The 21,991-nt window shown below is 44.2% G+C and overlaps 1 protein-coding gene across 3 annotated transcripts in view; it reads right to left on the bottom strand.

Annotated features, from left to right (window-relative positions):
- The window catches only part of ARHGAP40 (Rho GTPase activating protein 40), a 67,151-nt gene that overhangs the window by 20,116 nt on the left and 25,044 nt on the right, over nt 1-21,991 (bottom strand). The window contains exon 1 of one of the 3 annotated variants that reach the window (XM_033153379.1): nt 15,517-15,877. The exons of 1 other annotated variant lie outside the window; for it this stretch is intronic. In XM_033153379.1, coding sequence (XP_033009270.1) covers nt 15,517-15,626 — 110 coding nt within the window. In that variant the 5' untranslated portion in view covers nt 15,627-15,877. Of the gene's footprint in view, nt 1-15,516; nt 15,878-21,991 lie in introns of those variants that run through there. One more of the 3 variants, XM_033153378.1, reaches the window with a different exon arrangement.

A 21,991-nucleotide genomic window follows, 5' to 3' on the forward strand; every position in this document is an offset into this window, starting at 1 on the left:
GAGAGTCTGACCTGGAAGCCTTTTAAATATGGCATGACCACAGAGGGGCTTCACTTCATCGGTCTCTGTGTGTGCCTAAGAATTGGTAGCACATGGGGGCCACATAAAACTGAGGTGGGCGCTGAATATAAGCTGTAGGCCTCTGACCTTGAAAAAGGCTATTGTTTTCATCGCCTTTCACTTTAAGCCACATACAACCCACTAAAAGCACCCTGCCAAACTCAACTATTGGCTAGCACAGGGGCTGCATAAACTTTTTCAGCCCAAGGCCCACATTGCCTCTTTGCAAGACCCCCCAGGGCTGCATGCATGCAGTGGGCATTGTTACTTCTTAACTTCACACATGCATACACATACAGTAATACCGCCATGAACATCCGCCCCATCAACTGTCCATTTCAGCGAAGGTCTGCAGCAAACCTGGAAGTTCCAGAACGGGTTACTTCCCGGTTTGCCGCTTGCACATGCGCAAACCACGCCATGCGTGTGTGCAGAGCGGTGCTTTGTTGAGCGTTCCGGACTCTGGAACAGATCCTGGACTCAAAACAAGGTACCACTGCATGGTACCTTGGGTTACAAACACCTTGGGTTACAAGCGCAATAGAGCGCTTCTGCGAATACATGAAGCGCTCAGAAAGCTTCTGCGCACGCACCATGTAATGTCTCTGAGAAAACCCTGGACTTCGGCAATGAGGAAACAACGCTGCCAAAGCAGTCTTTACTAAGCTGCAGCCATTGTTTATTAAAGAATCATACACAGCGACGACACCCCCCACAAGGAGGGAGTAAAACACTAAATGAATGAATGGGAGGGGAACAGATTACAACTAAAATACCTGTATCCCAGCTAATAGGATTCAGGTGTACATAATGAGATTCCACACTTAAAGACACATACATCACATCTCCCTTTTACACTGAAGTTAAGGAAAAGTCAAAATTACAGTAATAAACACACATATTAAAACCAAGGTCATAACATGTATCTTTGAGGCATATACACACACCTGCCATATGAGGTCACATACCTGGGTTGCCTTACATCTGTTTGCGTATCAGGTATTCTCCCAGTTCCTTCTCCATTATTATGTCTTTGCATTTCCTTTCTATTCCCAATCAATCTACCTCTTCTCTCCTCAGCTTGTACACCCCTAGGCCTTATTCTTCGCCTATTACACTTATACACCCGTCCTGATGAAGTAACTACCCGGTATGTACGTGGCTGATCACACTTTCTTGTGACCACCGCTGGGGACCATCCTTCTGTTGACTCAAACCATACTGGATCTCCCTCTTTCAATGGCCTAAGAGGCCCCTCGCAGTGCTATCACGCAGCGAAACCTGGAAGTATACACTTCTGGGTTTGCCACGTTCGCAAGCCGAAAAGATGCAACATGAACCTAACACAACAAGAGGTATGACTGTATACCACACACATAATGGATATTAGCAGTATGCCTCTGAATACCAGTTGTTCAGAAATGGAGATGGGCAGAGCGCTGTTGCACTCATGTCTTGCTTCCGACACACATCTGGTTGGCTATTGTGAGAACAGGATGCTGGAATAGATGGGTCATTGGCTTGATCCAGCAAGCTCTTGCGTTCTTAGCACAGTGCAGGTATACAGTCACAGAGCCCACCCCAGAGCTCAGGTGACCCATCTTAAATTCCCCTCGTTTTGCAGAAAGGCAAAGAGGAACCCCTCCATGCAGCCAATGGGGAGGGAAATCACAGTCACGTGAGGAGGAAAACCTGCTGCAGCCACCTTTCCTTTGGGGGCCAAAAAACTGCTACAAGATAATGATATATGTTCAAGCTCACTCAAGAACGATTAAATCATCCAGAATGATTGTATACTGTTTGCCTCCTTAATTCATGTGAAACAATAAGTCTTGAGGTCACTTAGTTCAAAGCATGTGTAATACATTTCCCACTGCATTCAGCTTTCATAAAACCTGGCTAAACTCATCCATAAATCCAAACTTTTTGTTATTTAATGATTTATACCAAATAAATAATTTCCAAGGCAACTTACATACAGTTAAGACAATACAGTACAGCAATAAAATACAAAACGATGCCGTGTAAATCAGGCAGGAAAAGCTTCAGCATTAATAGGAAAAGTCATCTGCCAATGCCATCACCCCATCCTGCAAAAAATTTGGGGAAATGGGGCAGGTTTTACCTGGTGCCTTGGGAATAGTAGGGTGAGCACCAGGCAGAAGTGTTTGCAAGAGTTACAAACACCGACAAGCCACACTCCTGAAGCTGGTGGACCTCAAAAGCAGGACCTCATCTGACTACGTCTACACTTTTGATAGGTTCATCTGCAAGTAGGTGGTGCTTCAGATAATCTGGGTCCTTGGCTATTTATGGTTTGACAGGCAAACAAAACAAAACAACGGAACTGTGCATTGTGTCTGGAAACCACTCAGAAGCCAAAAAGGTCTTTCAATACTGATCAATATTTGATCAAGTCCAACTTCATAACCTACCTCTTCCATTTTGTTTCTGAACCTTCTTCACAAGCAGCCCTGTGTATAATGCATTACAACAGGCATTTCAAGGTTCTGTTTGATTTCACAATAATTGTTTTTTGTTTTATTATCCCCTTTTCTGATGTTTTTTTTAAGTGTCTGCTGCTTAGAAAGGGGAATAATTAAGCAGTGTAGAAATATCTCAAATAAATAAATAACATTAAAATAATAATAATAATCCAATGTAGGCATCGCCAGGCATTGGTAATTGTGACAAGATTGGTATTTCAGGAGAGGGTATCGTGAGGCAAAGATGCCACATAAGCAAGTCATAACCAAGTTGAGCATATGTGGACACAAAGCTTTACTTCCACAAACAGTGAAGTCTCTTGTGCCTGTATCAGCTCTCCTGTGAGACAGCCCTAAAAGGTGTTCTCCAGAGCTCAAAGCTAGTTCTCTGACTTAGTCTTACACCAACACTCCAGCTTCCCTTCCCTTGATCCTTTTCACAGGCACAGACCCAGATGACATCGTCCTTAGCTGAGGTAGGGAGGGCAAGAAAGGTATGCCTCCACTAAGAAGGATGTAATGAACCAGGGGCCAAATCCCACCTCCTCAGCGGAAGAGGCCCAAGGCAGCGCCTCACTCTCACACCAGCAATAAGATGTGCTGCACAGATCTTGTGCTGTGCCAAAACCAGTGCTGTCAAGTATCCCATTTTCCCCGGGAATCTCCCTTATTTCAAGCAGTTTCCTGCTGCTATCCCTTATTTTTTATATCCCTTTAATTTCCCGTTTTTTCAAAGGAAGCAGCTCCTCTCCCTCCCCCTGCTGGCCAGGGACTGGGAAGACCTCGCCTCCTTGCAGCCTCAAAGCAAGCGGGAGCCATTTCCTGCGCTTACAGGCGTCGTAGCCCACGGGCAGTGTTTCCAAAATACAGTAAGCCTACTGCGCGCGTTCACACCAGTGCCGCCCACTTTTGCTTCTGGCTCTGCCCACCACTGCCATGTGACTGTCCCCGGGATAGGTGAGGCTGCTGATCCCTTATTTTCAAATCCGAAACTTGACAGCTATGGCCAAAACTGTCCTCCAATTTCTCTTCATCTGCAAAAGGCGTTTTTGCAGTACGCGTAAGAATGTGCAAATGTTTGATTTATCCGGCGCTCTGCAGTTTCTCTGGCTGCACACAATTCCTGAACAAACAAACGACCCATGGGAGGAGTTACCACATCACATCATCCACTTTTAATTGAAGTGAGAGAAGCCACAAAAGTAGCTGCTGAGCCAGAAGGGACAACGAAACAGGACCGTCCCCATCCCCCCAAGTTGTGCTGAGTAGGTAGCACCCATCATTGGAATCCAGTACCATAGCCACCAACGGACTGCTTTCACCTCCACACTCAAAGGTTCCTAAAGTAAGCAGTACCCTATTCACAGTGAAATCCTCATTCACTGTGGGGATGGAGCCAGCCACTTGAATTTGCTAGTTGTCTGAGCTTCTTCTGTCTGAATCTGCTAGTTGTCAGAACAACGTCCAAATTCAATCTGCCCAGCTTCCAGTACTGCTCAAAGCTCTCCGTGCTGCTTCTTCCAATTATCAAAGACCTAAACTTCACTTTGCATGGGCACATTTCTGGAACCTCACCCATGGCGGCCATCTTAGAACTTGCTGCCAACAGACATTCATATTGGAACCAGACTCTTGTTCTCTGGCCTTTCTGGAATTAGACTCTGGCCTGGCACAGCGCTGCTCAAAATGGTCAAAGGCCTGGAAACGATGCCTTATGAGGAACGGCTTAGGGAGCTGGGTATGTTTAGCCTGGAGAAGAGAAGGTTAAGGGGTGATATGATAGCCATGTTCAAATATATAAAAGGATGTCATATAGAGGAGGGAGAAATGTTGTTTTCTGCTGCTCCAGAGAAGTGGACATGGAGCAATGGATTCAAACTACAAGAAAGAAGATTTCACCTAAACATTAGGAAGAACTTCCTGACAGTAAGAGCTGTTCGACAGTGGAATTTGCTGCCAAGGAGTGTGGTGGAGTCTCCTTCTTTGGAGGTCTTTAAGCGGAGGCTTGACAGCCATCTGTCAGGAATGCTTTGATGGTGTTTCCTGCTTGGCAGGGGGTTGGACTGGATGGCCCTTGTGGTCTCTTCCAACTCTATGATTCTATGCTCACTGGAGCCAGGGCATGACTTTGATCAACCCCCTGGAACCTAGAACCAGTGCTTCCCTACCTGTGCTAGACTTTCTCCCCAGCAGCAATTGCTGCCTGGAAGATGGGCTGATCTTTCCAGCTATTTGCTAGCTTTTGGGAGAGTATCTTACCAGCCAGCCAACTTAGACAGCTTTAAAAGTCAATGAGACAAATCCTTGTAGGATAGGGAAATCAATGGCTACAACTATATGCAAAATCCAGCATGCTCCTGGGGAACAGCAGCAAGAGCAGGGTTAGTGCCTTCATTTCCTGATTGTGGGCTTTCTCTAGGTACCCGATAGGCCACTACAGGATAAAGGACAATGGACCAGACGAGTGTCTTGAGTTTGTTTTCCTTTTATTTTTAAGGATGCTGACCAGGCAGGACAAAACGTCTGCTAAGTACTGCGCCTCAGTTATCCACTTCGAATTTTATGTAGACTAAAGCACTCCTAGTAGGAAGATGTAGGTCATTATCACTCATTAAAAAGATACCCAAATTTTAAACCGCCACATCCTATGGCAATGAGTTACGAGGACTAACCATGCATAGAGAAGGAGTGCAACTTTAAACTTGTTGCATTTGAATGTCTTTGCCCACTAATACTGTAGTAACAGTCACCGAAGAATCTGCTTTGTGCTACATTTTCAGAGAATTATGCTTTCAAAAAAAAAAATGAACACACACATACGCACACTTCAAAGTTGCTGTTTCTGATGTAGATTAGAATCTGCTATGTTTTATGGAAACACAATGTATGGGATTCAAGAAATACTTTGAAAAATAAGCAACATCTGGAAACACAGAGGTCGCTGAATCAACGTGTGCGTCAGTGAAGTTAAGTCGAATTCCCTTTGAAAACAGCAAGGAAGGAACACTGAGTGATCTCTGGCGAGCAGCAATTTAGATAAAGTGCAGATTATTCTGGCAATGAATCATTGGGGGCAGCTGCTACAATAGCACAGTGGGAAGGAGGGTTAGAAGAAGATGAATAAATTAAGTTCACTTGAACTCTCATATTTTAATTTTTAATTTTTTTAATTTTTAAAAAAACCTTACTGGGTAATCCAAATCCCTGTCAAGCAATGGAAGGCCATGATGTCACCAGTGGATCCCAGGCTGGCTCAGCCCCTGCCCTCCCCCCAGATGCTCCATTTCCAGGCTTTATACAGAGTACACCAGCAGTACATCATTCCATAGGCAGGGAGCTGTTCTGAGCTGGGTGAAGGGAGAACTTCACCCTATCTGACACACATTAAGTGGACTGCAGGTTTGGATTGCACCCTTAAGTGCTGGCGTTGCATTGCACTCAATCTAACAACCAAGTCGCATATAGCACTGCCCTCATTTCTATGCACTACTGCTTTAGGAATAGCATGTATGACCCAGCAGCATTTTTCCTGCGGCAAATGCATACATTTTGGAAGTCAGAACCTGGGCCTGTCAACGCCCAGAATACATAGTTCTGCCCTGAATCTCATTATATGTGCTTAAGGACCCAGAGCACAAGTGGTTAGCTGTTAATTTCCTATCCAAACTGCTTTCTTCTACTTCTACTTCTACTTCTTCTTCTCAACCTGGTTTGTGGCGTGCCTGGAAGAAATTAAGTCATCCAGCAGATGAATCCCATGCATGTTATGTCCGATGTGGTGTTCAAAGAAGATTACTCCCAGCTAAGGGTGCAGAGAATTGCAATCTAGGGCTGCATGCGCATTACTACTTACTCTGCATCCAGTGCACTCCCTCTGCTAGTTTTTGAAGCCATATGCACATGATGGTAGCCACAAACCATATCATTCCTTCACTTTCCTGAGATATACTGCTTTTGATGTGTTTCTCCCCCTCTCTCTAACCAGTTTCAATCCAACTAGAAAACTTAAGCCACATTCATGTCGAACTTAAGACATATGTGCACATTTGAAACAGCAATCGCACATGTGCTCGTAAGTGCACATGTGCAAACGACAGCTTCATGAACAGGAGTTCGGGGCATGTGTGTCTGAAAAGGCCATGCACATTGGGTGGTGATGATATCCCCACTTCCTCTTACAATGGGTACAGCACCATGCAAATATGACTTGAAATGCAGAAGGCGAAAACAGCCTTGCTGCATTTTAAGCCACTAATGTGTACATAACCCTAGTGGACATTCCCAGTTGTTAACCCAACATTAGAGCCCATCAAGTTAACTTTCAATATTCATCACCATTAAAAAAAAACAGACAGGGAAAGTGGAAAAAGATGCTCACGAGGCCAAAATATGCCCTTTGCACTGGTTACTGACCAGTAAACATAACCCAAGGTTGCTATGCAGTCAGTTGTTCCAAGGCTGAATCATTCCACCCAAATAGATGCTCCCCCTCTCCCCGCAAGCTATTGGATGCCTGCCTTGCGTTTCTCCACGCCCTTTCCACATGGAGGATGGAATTAGACAGCCTTCCAGTTCAGCAGCTGCGTTAATAATAATAAAGAGCATTTCCTCTTATTGTTCTCAACTGCTTTAAAGGGTAGACTTGTTTGCCACAAGCAGAAGCCAACAATAATGTGATCTACTTTACAATGGTTCCAACTTAGCTTGCAATAAAAACGGAAATGGTGACGGCGGCATCTCAAAGACATCCATGCCAACGAAACTGGAAGAAGAAAATTCTGAATATTAGAGCGATTTCTAGGGGCAAAGTACCTCCACTGTCAGAGGCAGTCTACCTTTGAATGGCAGTTGCTGGGAATCACAATTGGGGGAGAGTGCTGTTGCATCCGACTGGTCCCTGTGGGAACAGGATGCTGAACTAAATGGTCCTTTAGGATGCTGAACTAAATGGTCCTTTAGCCTGATGCTATCAGAGCTTAGGCAGAAAGGATTTATTCAGACACAGCTGTGCGAGGAGCCCGGGGAAAGCTTGACCACTCAACTAGATCAGGCCACAAAGTTGTGTATACATAGTACACACACCACACATATAACCAGCTAAGGATTTGCTAAAGAGGGGCGCCGAGAGTTGTAGAATGTCAGAGGAAATGACAGATAGCTTCGAGAAATTCAGCCCTTCCGCCAACCTTCAACTAGTCTCTCAAGGTCAAATAATCAGTTGGCAGAGAGAGGATGGATGAAAGGGATAAAAAAGAGCAAGGGGGAGGGGGTTAATGAAGTGGGAAACTAAGTCCCTCTTTAATTTGCTTCCAAGTTTATGCCTGGAGCACTCTCGCTGCAATAACGGATTGTACTAAGCAATTACTTAAACCTACATTGGCCTGATCAACTGATACAAGGACTCCCTTGCAGTGCAGAAACTTTGCAGTAATAACAACAATAATCATAAAAGAGGTGGGGAAAGCAGCCAAGTGAGAAAGCAGGCAGATATGTGCCTTGGAGAGTTAAAAATTGGAGACAGTGGAGAGGGAGGGAAGGTTGGGGCGCGCAGATCAACAGGGGCACAGGAAAGGGGATATATGGGCAGAAGTGAGTAACATTCCCTTGTGGGGATCTGGGGTCCGCCTGCCAGCACACACACACACACACACACACACACACACACACCTATTCAGCAAGGAGAAGTCCAGGGCACATTCCAGCCAGGCAAAAGCACTCGATCAGGGCAAGGTGCAGGGCTTACTTCAGACGATGCCACAGTAACTTGGCTGTTGTATAGATCTCTACATGAAAGAGTCAAAGCACATGGCACCTCCCCAAAGAATCCTGGGAGCTGTAGTTTGCTCTTTACAAGATCTACAATTGCTTCACAATCCACAGTTCCCAGGATCCTTTGGGAGATTGCCATGTGCTTTGAATCTTTTTGGTGTGGAGATCTCCATACAACAGGTAGGGCACTGGCCTGATCTAGCAGGCTCTTATGTTTTTACAAGCTTTTTTTTTTTTTAACATGGAAACCATCTATTTCTGACACAGAAAAAATGATATTCCATTCAGTTGTATACAACAGAATTAAAAGCAAGAATGCAAAAGGCTAGCAACTGCTAAGGACCTGCTCGGTATAGGTGCTGTATTAGAACAGAGTGTGAAGACGACAGCCCATTAACTGCAACCAGGACTGTTGCCTCTCCACAAACAACTGCAGTTCCCAGAGGCTGTGGGACTGTTATCGCAATGGTCTAGTTCACACAACATGCCAAACCTTGGCTTAGTAGGCCTATGCATACACAGAATCGTAGAGTTGGATGTGACTCTATGGCTCATCTAATCCAACTCCCTGAAATGCAGGCATATGCAACTGTCCCATATGGGGTTCAAACTTCTGGGCTCTTAACGTTTGTTCACGGTACCAGTGGCCTGGTTCACACAACATGCTAAGCTAAACCTTGTTTTGTGAGATTGCACAAACAGGTGGGCTCCCGTTTGGGCTACAGAGCCCATTTGCTCCTCCCAGGTCCTTTTTGCTGCCAGTTTGGCTTAGCATGCCACTGGAATGGAGACTCGAGGTTAAACACCCTCCCTGAGCTGCAGCAGCCAGCAACAAACCTTGGTTACAGCTCATGGTTTGTCAGGAGAGACCGGATCCCCAGTTCGGAAGATGTGCGAAACCAAACCTTTGGCTTTGCTTAGTGTGGAGCACCAGCAAAATAGGACTAGGGAGTAGCAAAGCGGATGTGACTTCCTCTCCAGGACATTTGCATGGTCCTGCTAAGCTAAAGTTTGGCTTAGTATGTTGTGTGAACCAGCTCAGGGAAAGCATAAGAATCAAGCTAAGACACAAGCAAGCTTGTGGACGTGACTGTTGTCCCCACACATTGCTTGTTTTCTGACTTCACGTTTAGATGCATCTCTTCCTTCAGGTCTTGGGAGGTAACTGATTCAAAGAATTGGTTCCCTTTGCTGCTGGAATGCTGTTTTATGATGCTTATCTGCTTTATGGTTTTACATTACAAGAGGCCAGTGGAGGTTAGTTCCTTTTTAAAATTGCATTTTATCCTACCCTTCCGAAGACCTCAGAGGAGCATGCATTGTTCCACTCTCCAACCTCCCTTCATGTTATTCTCCCAAACCCTGCAAAGGAGGTCAATCGGAATACAGGCAAATAGCCACCCAATAATTTTAACAGTTGAATGCAGATCTGAATCCAGGTCTAATTCCACTATACAGTATGCAGCTCTTGTGTGCAGCCACTAGTTCAACAAAGCAACACAACAGGTTAAGAATTTCATAGATCAAAATTCCAATACTGTAGATACCTATTTCCAAATGGAGGTCAAGTAACATTCCCCCTATTACAGGATGCTTTAATAGATGTTGAGATTATACCCTGATGACCAAGCTAAGGTATCTCATTAGAGCAAGAGAACGTAATTTCTTTCTCTCACACATTTCCTGACTGAATGTATTTATTCAACATTGTAGAACACAAGGTTGATCCTTGTATAATACTTATGGCTTCATAATTTTTTGAGAATGAAAATGAAATTGTTTAATCAGCATTATGTGTGACCACTGATTTTGAGCTAAGGAATATAGCTATATATGACCTGTGGCTTAATGGAAGCTCTTTCTTCCCTTTCTCCCTGTTTGGCTTTATTAATTATGCCTGGATTTTTCTTTTTATCTTAGTGAATTTCCTTGTAAAATAAATTGTTGTTGTTGTTGTTTAGTCGTGTCCGACTCTTCGTGACCCCACGGACCAGAGCACGCCAGGCACTCCTGTCTTCCACTGCCTCCTGCAGTTTGGTCAGACTCATGTTGGTAGCTTCAAGAACACTGTCCAACCATCTCATCCTCTGTCGTCCCCTTCTCCTTGTGCCCTCCGTCTTTCCCAACATCAGGGTCTTTTCCAGGGAGTCTTCTCTTCTCATGAGGTAGCCAAAGTATTGGAGCCTCAGCTTCAGGATCTGTCCTTCCAGTGAACACTCAGGGCTGATTTCCTTAAGAATGGATAGGTTTGATCTTCTTGCAGTCCATGGGACTCTCAAGAGTCTCCTCCAGCACCATAATTCAAAAGCATAAATTCTTCAACGACCAGCCTTCTTTATGGTCCAGCTCTCACTTCCATACATCACTACTGGGAAAACCATAGCTTTAACTATACAGACCTTTGATGACAAGGTGATGTCTCTGTTTTTAAGATGCTGTCTAGGTTTGTCATTGCTTTTCTAAGCAGACATGCTCAAAGCAGGGCTCTGCAGTGTTCCACAAATGCCAATTCAGTGTTAACGTGGATGGAAACTGTTAGCATAAAAGGATAAAAAGATTAGGCAATGAACGGGGAGGTGAAGTAATTGTGTGACTGCCACAGGGCAGTTCTCACCACTCCCAGTTCTGTTTTTCCCTATATGTACTAGGGTGCCTGTTGCCTCTACAGGCACAAATGGCATTCGGTTTCTCAATATCTGTGGCAATTAGGTCAACCAAAAGGAGAGCACCTGCTTATCAAATTTATGAGCCAAGTCAAAATCAAAGGGTACTGAGACAGGACCAACTTCACTCCCAAACACTGTATCAACCGAAGCAACCAAGTCCAATGGCATTGGCACCTGCTAAATGTAACCCTGACAGGCTACTTAGCCAATTACAAAATTCACAGTCTTTCTCACAGTTCAGAGAAGAACTTCTCTCAAAGGAGGCCCATGCAGCTGACAGCCGCTGCCTCTGCAAAGTCATCCCTGATATGCCAAGGAATTGGATGCTGAATGAGCTGTGTCCTCCATTTCCCATTACACTGATTTATCAATAATGAAGGGGTAAAAATGAAACAGCTTTTACTACGTATATGATGATCTCCTGCTTTCTCTGCTGCTGAGCCAAAAGCACAATGTGGGGCAATTTGTATTTCCTCCAAAATCAGTGTGGGTTTGTTTGTTTGTTTGTTTGTTTTGGCCTGCTAACCTAACCTCTTCCTTGCTTCACCTGACAACAAACAGCAGCTTTTCTTTCTCAATTTAAAGAAGTTTTTGGAGTTTTCATCTACTTCAAAACTGTTTTGGAAACAGTGTGGCTCAAGTTGTAAGACGGTTGGACGGGACATGGAAGGCAAACATCTAGGTTCCCTCTTAAGCGCAGCTGCCAATTCCTTGACTAGACTTTGGTAAATCAATAGGTGTACAATAAAGGCCTTTGTCCCACTCATCTAGAGGAGGTGGGGGAGAGAAGACGACGTCTAATGCTCCATCTGGGGCTTCTCTTGCACGTGATGTAGAATCATAGCATCATGGAATTGCAGAGTTGATCATCTAGCCCAACCCTGTGCAATGCAAGGATCTGCAGCTGTCCCATACGTGGATTGAACTTGCAACCTTGGCATTATCAGCACCAACTAAGCTATCCAGGCTGAAGAAGCTACAGTTAGTGTGCAAAATGCTGCAACACAATTGCTGGCAGGAGTGAGACCCTGTTGCAGCTTGGGACTGGTTTACTTACAGGACCATCTTACCACTTCAATCTGTGAAAATGGCAGTGTTACATAGCTGCCACACAATACTCGTTCTGCATTAGTAAGAAATTGATCTTTTAGTACAGTACTGTATGGAACTCCCTGCCTATTGCCATCAGGCACACACTTTCACTTTTTGGCACCTTGTAAAAAACATTTTTGTTCAGGCAAGCCAACTCATATATCTAGGACTCTGGCATGTGTTTTAATCTCTGCTTCTCTTATCATTAATTTTATTTTTATTTTTGGTTTTAAATAGCTATTCTTGACTGATCACTTTATTGTTTTATTCTTTTGTGGGTGCTTTTTACAATCAAACGGCATATAAATGTTATGAAACAAACAAAACCAAAGGGTTCATAAGCAGCTGAGCACGCTGTTTCAATACTTGCAATATCCTCTTGTCTGACGCTGCAGGGTGCTATAACTCATGCTAGTCAGCCAATGCATAACCAATACATACCCTGAGATGTGTGGCAGACTTTCCCTGGCAAGCGTAGGAGTGATCCAGTGAGAGAGGAAGTTTACATACCTTTCTTCAGTCGGTAGAGAATGAGACTCTTAATCTCAGGGTTGTGAGTTCAAGCCACATGCTGGGCAAGATTCCTGAACTGCAGGGGGTTGGACTAGATGACCCTCATGGTCCCTTCCAACTCCACAATTCTATGGTTCTAAGATTCCCTGAGAGGCCTGATGGGACACTACTGGTGCCACTGAAAGTCAGAATCTGAAAGGTTTTTGAAGAGGAACCTTTACGATTCCTCCCTCTCCCCTCCACCAAATCCCCCTGGAATTTCTTTCCAAAGGAGGCCCTCCTCACTTCCCACACCTCACAATTCTGGAAGGGTAACCACCGTTTTCCAGTTGGGTTTTAAACAGCATGTGCTTTGAATATCAGGCCTTGTAGTCATTTTGATACATGTCTAACATGCTCTTCCACCAGACAGTATATGTATAATGTACAAATAATGCTATTCTCCTTTTTCATTCTTAGACAGAAAGTGTTTCCCACCATATTTAGATCAACCCACTGTCCTCCAGCTGTTTTGTACTACAGTTCCCATCAGCCCCAGCTGATGCATGTGTTCAGGGCTGATGGGACTTGTAGTCCAAAACAGCTGGAGGGTGCCTGGTTGGCGAAGGCCAGTTTAGACTGTTAGGCAACTAACTCGATCAAGTACAAAACCTATCATATAATTTAATACGGTTTTGCAACCCCATCCTTCATAGGAGACCAAATTCCCACCATACAATAATGGAGGCATATTCTCTCTCTCTCTCTCTCTCTCTCTCTCTCTCTCCCAACCCCCCCATTTTTGGGAAGCATCTGCTGCTCAAGAACACTGGGAAACAGAAACTATTCCGGCTCAGTGATTAGCAAGGAATGATGTAAACAGTAAATAAACTATTTCCAATGCCACCACCAAAACAGAACCCAAGAAGGATCCACTTAAGCTGCATGCTTAAAGAGATTTGCAGGCAATGCAAATTAAAAGCACAGATTCATAAGCTCCTTGCAGTCACCATTTCCCTCCCCCATCCCCCACCCAGATGGAGAGGGGTCAGTTTGGCTCACAAAACCAAATCCACACTTCAGCACTGCACCTGCCACTTAGAAGTACATCTCCTTTGAAGCAAGATGTACAGATGGGGTTAAATTCAGGGTCACAGACAAAGAGAAAAAGGGATAGGTGTTTATTTTAAGGCTTATCTCGAAGACAAGTTAACCCAGCCACAAAAATGCACCAAATAGTTTCTGCATGAAGTTTGGTCACCTTGTGGAATGTGACCGAGTCAGGTTTTTTTGAATTGCGAGAAAATGCAGCACACCTGGAACTCAGTCGGCTTGCTGACACTAGAAATACAGGCTTCATCGACCAGAATATGGAAGAGTGAGGAGGAGAGGGAGATGATGCAAGGGAATCTGGATCAATAACCACAGCCTTATTAACAGTTCTTGGAAAGGATAGCACTGAAGACTGTGGGGTTCAACAAGGCTAGGCATCTTAATGGCGATCCAGTACGGATGCTGTGGTTACTAGGACACTAATTGAACATGCGGCCATTCGGAAGAGCAATTAAACTATTGGGATTTTTGGCATATCGTTTTGCAAGCATCACGTAGTCACAGGCACCATCAATCATGCCTGCAAATACGTAACAGAGTATTCATTATGCAAGCACTGGGTGACTTACATGCATGCATGCAAGATTTCAATTTAAGCAGTATACAGTGGTACCTCAGGTTACAGACACTTCAGGTTACAGACTCCGCTAACCCAGAAATAACGCTTCAGGTTAAGAACTTTGCTTCAGGATAAGAACAGAAATCGCGCTCTGGCGGCGCAGCAGCAGCGGGAGGCCCCATTAGCTAAAGTGGTGCTTCAGGTTAAGAACAGTTTCAGGTTAAGAATGGACCTCTGGAACGAATTAAGTACGTAACCAGAGCTACCACTGTATGTGAATTTCCATCATTAGGCCTTGGTTAATACTAAAATCCCATACATGATGCAGTTTGAGGCAAAAACAACAACAGGTATATTGAAATTGAGATCCTTATAAACACTTTCAAGATTTTTTAAATAAAAAAAACCCATAGTCATCTTAAACTGTGCCATCTAAAGTTTTCAAAATGAAACAGGCCCTCCTCTTATTTTATTTGCCACTGCTTCTTGACAATTTCCCATAAGCCCATCCTTCAGTCACGACTTCCCCACCAAAAAACCCAAAACTAGCCTGTTAGAATGAGAAGTATATAAAGCATAGAAAAAACTCCTGGTAACAAATGCCCGTCAAAACAAAAACAAAACTACCAAACTTGTATTGATGTACCAATCTGCCTTATATTAATATGAAAAACGGTAAGTACTTCCCAAGTTGACTAAATATCCACAATACCACAATAAATATACTGACACAGTGATCCTAAGTATATCTCATTGGAAGCTTGTCTAACTGCTTTCACTGGAACCAACAAGCAAACAAGGGCGCTGAGAACGTAGCCTATGTCTATCTTATATAAAAACTCTGGGCGTACTCCCACATTTGGCTCTAAACTATGACTGAGAAAATTTCAGTCCATTAGAAGTTATGCTATCCCTTCTACTTCCCTTTACTCAGAAACAGTTTCCAAGACAAGTTATCATTTCTTTAATAATGGTTTATGCAGCAGTTTCTAACACTGAAACAACTTTTAACATTTCCTGAAACAGACTACTAAGAAGCTCTTTTAAAATGCACCAATTTAGACTGCTATTGCAAAAAAAAAACCAACCAAATAAGCGAAATCAATTATCCGTTACAATCTTTGCGTGCTGAGTTTTAATAGTCCCTTAAGTATGGGATATTCCATTTGATTACGCTACCAGCAGATCACAATACTGCCTTCCTAACTCCATGCCACCTTCTACGCTAGTGTAAATCACCAAAAAGGAGGCATCCCAAAACAAAGGTGTGAGAATTTACCTGCAAACACCTGGATGACCAGAAGGCTGGATTGGCTGCAGTAGGACCTGAGGTCTAGGAATGCGAGTCCTAACAAATCCGGACCTGCCATGCTTTCCAAATTTATCCATATTCCTTTATACAGAGTACAAATTGCTCTTCTCTGCTGAGAGAAGCACCAACCACCAGTCCATCTGTGTCTCTCTTCAAATAGTCCCAGGACAGAGTAAGTTCCTGGAACACTTTTGGATTGTTGAGCAGCTGACTGCAGCAAACGCAACAGCGCTGCAGCGCCACCCAGTCACGTCTCAGGAATGCTGCTAATTAGACGGCAAATCCTCCTCCTTCTTCTGTCCTCATATACGGCAGGGTGAGAACGGAGAGATAAAAATCTAGCCAACATACCCATGACTTCGGTCCAAGAACAGTCATCAACCACCCCGTGCTTGGAACGCAAAAGACGAGCTGGAAATGCAAGGCTTTACCGGTGACAGGCGAAGCCAGCAGAATCCAAACTTTGACTGCTTTTGGGCAATCTCTTGTCGGCTGCGAGGCGGGAACAAAACGGGAAATACCTGTCCATACCAGGTCAATCTACAACCAAGTTTAGCCCCGGCGAATGCTATCAGGGTACAGACAGTTACTTTTGTTAGTCAGGCGGCAGGGAGTGAAAAGCTTAAATATTACACTTTAAAGGCTCTGGTACGGCTCCAGAAGTCATGCCCACAACTAGAAGATCCAGAAAGACAAGGCTGTACAAACACACATGCTACTCAAAAAGATGGCACGGTGCCTTTGTCTGAAGTCTGCTTCTTTATAATCTGGCCGTGTACACACCATACATTTAAAACAGATTTCCCTTCTCTCCCTCTACCCCGCAAAAGTAAAAACTGGGAACTGTGGTTTGTGCTGGGAATTGTAGTTCTCAGAGGGGTAAAGTTCCCGGCACTTTTGGTAGGGATGTACTTTAAATATAGGATGTGTAGGAACTCCAGATCTCCTTATGATAAACATATCCCACATGTTTTCAACAAGTCTTTTAAGTAGAGATCATTATCCTAGTCTGCATCTGTCTCAGAACTATTTTTAAATGACTTTATAGATTTATTTTTTAAATGTTTGCATTTTTTTTAAATAAATGTAATTGTTTTACAAATGAAGCTGTTTTGTTGTTATTATTAATTATTACTTATTAAATGTGTACACCACCCTTCATTTGAAGATCTCAGGGCAGTTCGCAGCATAAAATACAGAATATAACCGCAAAGAACATAACCAGAAACAAAACAAAACAAAACCACACACCCTCTTGCAAACACATTTAAAAGGACATAGACTGTTTATCAGCCCAAGGCCTGGTTGAAGAAAAACGTTGTCGCATGGCGCTTACAGATGTACCGGTAAGTCGCCATTTGTGCACTTCTTTTATTTTATGGTTGTAATCATTCTGTTTAGAATCGTTTTGTTGTAACATTCCCTGGGACCTTATGGTGAAAGGTGGGTAAGAAATCTAATAAATAATATTATGCGCGCTCTCTCTCTCACACACACACACACACACACACACATCTCCCGTATTTTTCGCTCCATAGGGCGCACCGGACCATAGGGCACACCTCGTTTTTAGAGGAGGAAACAAGAAAAAAAATATTTTTCTGGTTTTCCTCCTCTAAAAGCCCTGTTTTTTTGAGGATCAGCTAAAAGTTTTGCAGCTTTTTTTGCAAAGGGGGAAAAGCAAAGCTCCTTTTGAAAGGGGGAAAAGCAAAGAGGAAAAGCCCCGTTTTTATGGGGTTCAACTCACATTTCTGCAACTTCTAAAGGAAAGGGAGCCTTTTCTACAGTTTCCAGACAGATAATCTAATTAGCCAGTCACATGTCGCTGGGGAAACAAACAACCCCCCTCTGCAGCACATCAACAATGGAGGCCTGGGCAAGGGGGCAGGGCTGAAAGGGAGCCAGGACTCTAATCTCTCTCCCGATATCTTGCTGATCAGCTGCTGAGCGGGGTCCTTTCAACACCTCCTTTTCTCGTTGTAAAATAAAAAGCATGATCCTCTTTCGGCCCCTGGGCAATTCAGCTCCAGGGACCACCATTCGCTCCATAAGATGCACAGATATTTCCCCTTACTTTTTAGGAGAAAAGGGTGCGTCTTATGGAGCGAAAAAAGAGAAGCAACCTTAAAATATGTAAGATGGCACCTTTCCCTTGTATCAATGCCTGCTGGCATTGATGCCATGACATCTTGTAAATATTTATTTTACCTCTTAATCAGGTGCAATGGAAGGAGAGCCAACTCTCTCACACATTATATATATATATATATGTGAGAAAGACGGCTTAAGCAAAATCTTTTCCCAACACACAGGTATTTGTTACTTTGAGGAAAGAGGCCTAGTCTGCGTCTACACTGCTAATATCATAGGCTCTTATGGAGGCTAGAGCTCAACTTCGAGCCTACCAAGTGGCAATGGCAACAGCGAAGAGGACCTTCTTCACCGTTTCTATTGCATCTGCAGAAAACAGCAGCAGGAGACTCTTCCAGGTGGTTCGCAATCTAGCAGAACCACCTTCGTCATCGGGGCCTGGTAGGGACCCCAAGATCTCCTGCAATGCTTTTGCAAAGTTTTTTGCAGATAAAGTCGCTCAGATTCGGAAGGAGGTAGATTCCACCGTGGGAGCAGGGCCGGGGCGGTAGAGTGCTAGAGCTCTGTCTAGTCATGTTGCATGGGATCAATTTCAATCTGTTACCTCCGAGGATGTGGACAGGCTGCTTGGACGAGTGAAACCGACCACCTGTCTCCTTGATCCTTGCCCATCCTGGCTAATAAAAGCGAGCCGGGAAGGACTGGGCGATGGGCTCCGCGGGGTGGTGAACGCTTCCCTCTGCGAGGGAGTCTTCCCATACTCGCTGAAAGAGGCGGTCATTAAACCACTTCTTAAAAAAACATCTTTAGACCCGGCCAATATGGCCAACTATCGCCCAGTCTCAAATCTACCATTCTTGGGCAAGGTGATTGAGCGGGTGGTTGCGGAACAACTCCAGGCACGCCTGGAGGATGCGGACCATTTGGATCCCTTCCAATCAGGATTCAGGCCTCATCATGGGACTGAAACTGCCTTGGTCGCACTGGTTGATGATCTCCGGCGGGCTAGGGACAAAGGTGAGAGCTGTTTCCTAGTTCTGCTGGATCTCTCAGCGGCCTTTGACACCATCGACCATAACATCCTTCTGGACCGGCTAGAGGGGTTGGGAGCTGGGGGCACTGTTATACAATGGTTCCGCTCCTTCCTCCTGGGCCGTGTTCAGAAAGTGGTGATGGGGGATGAGTGTTCAGACCCCTGGGCTCTCACTTGTGGGGTGCCTCAGGGTTCCGTCCTCTCCCCCATGCTTTTTAATATCTATATGAAGCCGCTGGGAGAGATCATCAGGGGGTTTGGGCTGGGTGTTCATCAGTATGCTCTACCTCTCTTTCAAATCAGAACCAGTGAAGGCGGTGAAGGTCCTGTGTGAGTGCCTGGAGGCGGTTGGAGGATGGATGGCGGCTAACAGATTGAGGTTGAATCCTGACAAGACAGAAGTACTGTTTTTGGGGGATAGGGGGCGGGTGGGTGTGGGGGACTCCCTGGTCCTGAATGGGGTAACTGTGCCCCTGAAGGACCAGGTGTGCAGCCTGGGAGTCATTTTGGACTCACAGCTGTCCATGGAGGCACAGGTTAATTCTGTGTCCAGGGCGGCTGTCTACCAGCTCCATCTGGTACGCAGGCTGAGACCCTACCTGCCCGCAGACTGTCTCGCCAGAGTGGTACATGCTCTGGTTATCTCCCGCTTGGACTACTGCAATGCGCTCTATGTGGGGCTACCTTTGAAGGTGACCCGGAAACTGCAATTAATCCAGAATGCGGCAGCTAGACTGGTGACTGGGAGTGGCCGCTGGGACCACATAACACCGGTCCTGAGAGATCTACATTGGCTCCCAGTACGTTTCCGAGCACAATTCAAAGTGTTGGTGCTGACCTTTAAAGCCCTAAACGGCCTCGGTCCTGTATACCTGAAGGAGCGTCTCCACCCCCATCAATCAGCCCGGACACTGAGATCCAGCGCCGAGGGCCTTCTGTCGGTTCCCTCACTGCGAGAAGCAAAACTACAGGGAACCAGGCAGAGGGCCTTCTCGGTAGTGGTGCCCGTCCTGTGGAACGCCCTCCCATCAGAAGTCAAGGGAATAAACAACTACCTGACATTCAGAAAACACCTGAAGGCAGCCCTGTTTAGGGAAGTTTTTAAACTGTGATATTTTAAATGTATTTTAATGTTTGGTGGAAGCCGCCCAGAGTGGCTGGGGAGACCCAGCCAGATGGGCGGGGTACAAATAATAAATTATTATTATTATTATTATGGTGCGACTGAGAAAGCGGACGGGGAGAAATCTAACCTACTGGAATGCTGCAATTCCTTTTTTTCAGGTGTAGCAATCTCAGGTAATACTAGAACTTCGGGCTATCCACTGAAGCCTTTCTTGCAGTATTCAGAATGTGAATTTAAGAATTTAAGAACTTAGTCCTCTAGGCAAAGAAAGCCCAGCAAGGTCCACAGCCTTGAAACATGCAAGAACAAGAGTTATATGACAGTGCGAATGTTATCCTTGCTGCAATTTTCACAATAGAAAAACGAAAACACAAGTGGGAAAACAAATGCAGCAGGCAATCAAACTGTGAAAAGTCGGCCACTATTTTCTGTGAATCCAAGCACACCTGTAACTTAAAAATACTGTACATACTGTACCTAAGGGAATACAGGATGTGATGTCTAGAAAGGATAGGCACTGTGCATGCATGTGTGATCATTTCAAAACCTTCGTAAAGCACGTTCCCAAATATTTCAACTTACTCATGAAGCACCTAATAATAGTGCAAATTAGGTTAAAACTTTGCATTTTCATAGAAAAAAAATAATTGGGTAGGTTTAACAATGAGAGGCACCTAAAATGCACTGAGTTATCCAAAAGAGGAACCAGTCTCGTTTGTTTCCCTAACAATTCATTACAGTAGATCAGGCCAGCTGCTGCTACACCTGCAAAATGTATTGCAGCATTCCGGTATGTTAGATTCCTGCATGTTCACAACTTTGCCACTCTTCCAATCACAGTATACAACAGTGCAATGGGTATTAATTTATTTCTAGATCCAACACTTCCTGGAAAGGCAATTCAAAACTTCCAAGACTACTTACCTTTTTTTTAAATAACCGCACATGCCATAGACAAGTTAAACATCTCTTTCAAATTGTGCTATACGGTTAACATCTTGCCTGGGTCATTCAAATTTCCAAACGAAGCACCCTTGCATAAATTGTAGTCCAAAAATTGGTGGCCACTCCAAACCGCCACCACTGAATTATTACTAGTGTCTGATTGTGCAAAAGTTGCTGCAGCATCAATACCTTCTACTCTGCCCTGCCTATTAAAATTCTTCCAGTTCCTCTTATTTCTCTACATCTGCTCCAGTTAACAGCTTCTCCCACTGCCCTGTTGCAACCTCCTCCCTGTCCCCAAATCTCCATTACACTGCACAACTCCTTCCCAACTCAATGTTTTGGTTTTGTTTCTAATTAAAAAAAATTAAATTTGCAAGCCACTTGCAGCATGTGAGGTGTCCTGGAAATAGTCATGTCAATGAAACTACACAAGTGACTTTAGAAAAGGAACAAAAACAACAACAACAGGAAGAATTTGGAGTCAATTCACGCAACTATTTTGAGATGGAAGAATGTTTTCCACAATGCAACTTTAACTTCTCAAATATTGTACATGATGCTCCCTATTCATTTAATTCTTCTCTTCTAATCATGGTTGACTACAGTGGTTTGTGAAACCTTTTCATCATTATTTATGACACAAACTAAGAACCAAAGCAATAAGTGTTCAAACACGGGCAACAAATTACAGGGTTGATTCACACAATTATTTTGAGGTGGACAGACTGCCCTGAGTAAACTATTATTTAGAGGACAGAGTGCTCTTGTGAAAATCCAGTCACAGGAACACTTCCTCACAAATGTCCATATACTAATAGCAAACTCACTTTCTGAGGGTACAGTCTTACATAATCAAAACAGCACCACCAATGCACAAATGGAAGGAATTTTCAGCAGGCTTAGGGGAACAAAACGCTTGAAGATTTTTTTTTATAAAGGGGGTGTGACATCCTAAAGGGAAAGATGCCACACAAACCCCAGATGGGGCATGCTCAGTGGGCAAAGAATACAGTGGTACCTTGGTTCTCAAACTTAATCTGTTCCGGAAGTCCGTTCCAAAACCAAAGCGTTCCAAAACCAAAGCATGCTTTCCCATAGAAAGTAATGCAAAACAGATTAATCCGTTCCAGACTTTTAAACACAACCCCTAAAACAGCAATTTAACATGAATTTTACTATCCAATGAGAACACTGATCCATAAAATGAAAGCGATAATCAATGTACTGTACTATCAAATAAATAA

The sequence above is a fragment of the Lacerta agilis genome, chromosome 6, assembly GCF_009819535.1.
Source record: "Lacerta agilis isolate rLacAgi1 chromosome 6, rLacAgi1.pri, whole genome shotgun sequence".
Lineage (NCBI taxonomy): Eukaryota > Metazoa > Chordata > Lepidosauria > Squamata > Lacertidae > Lacerta > Lacerta agilis.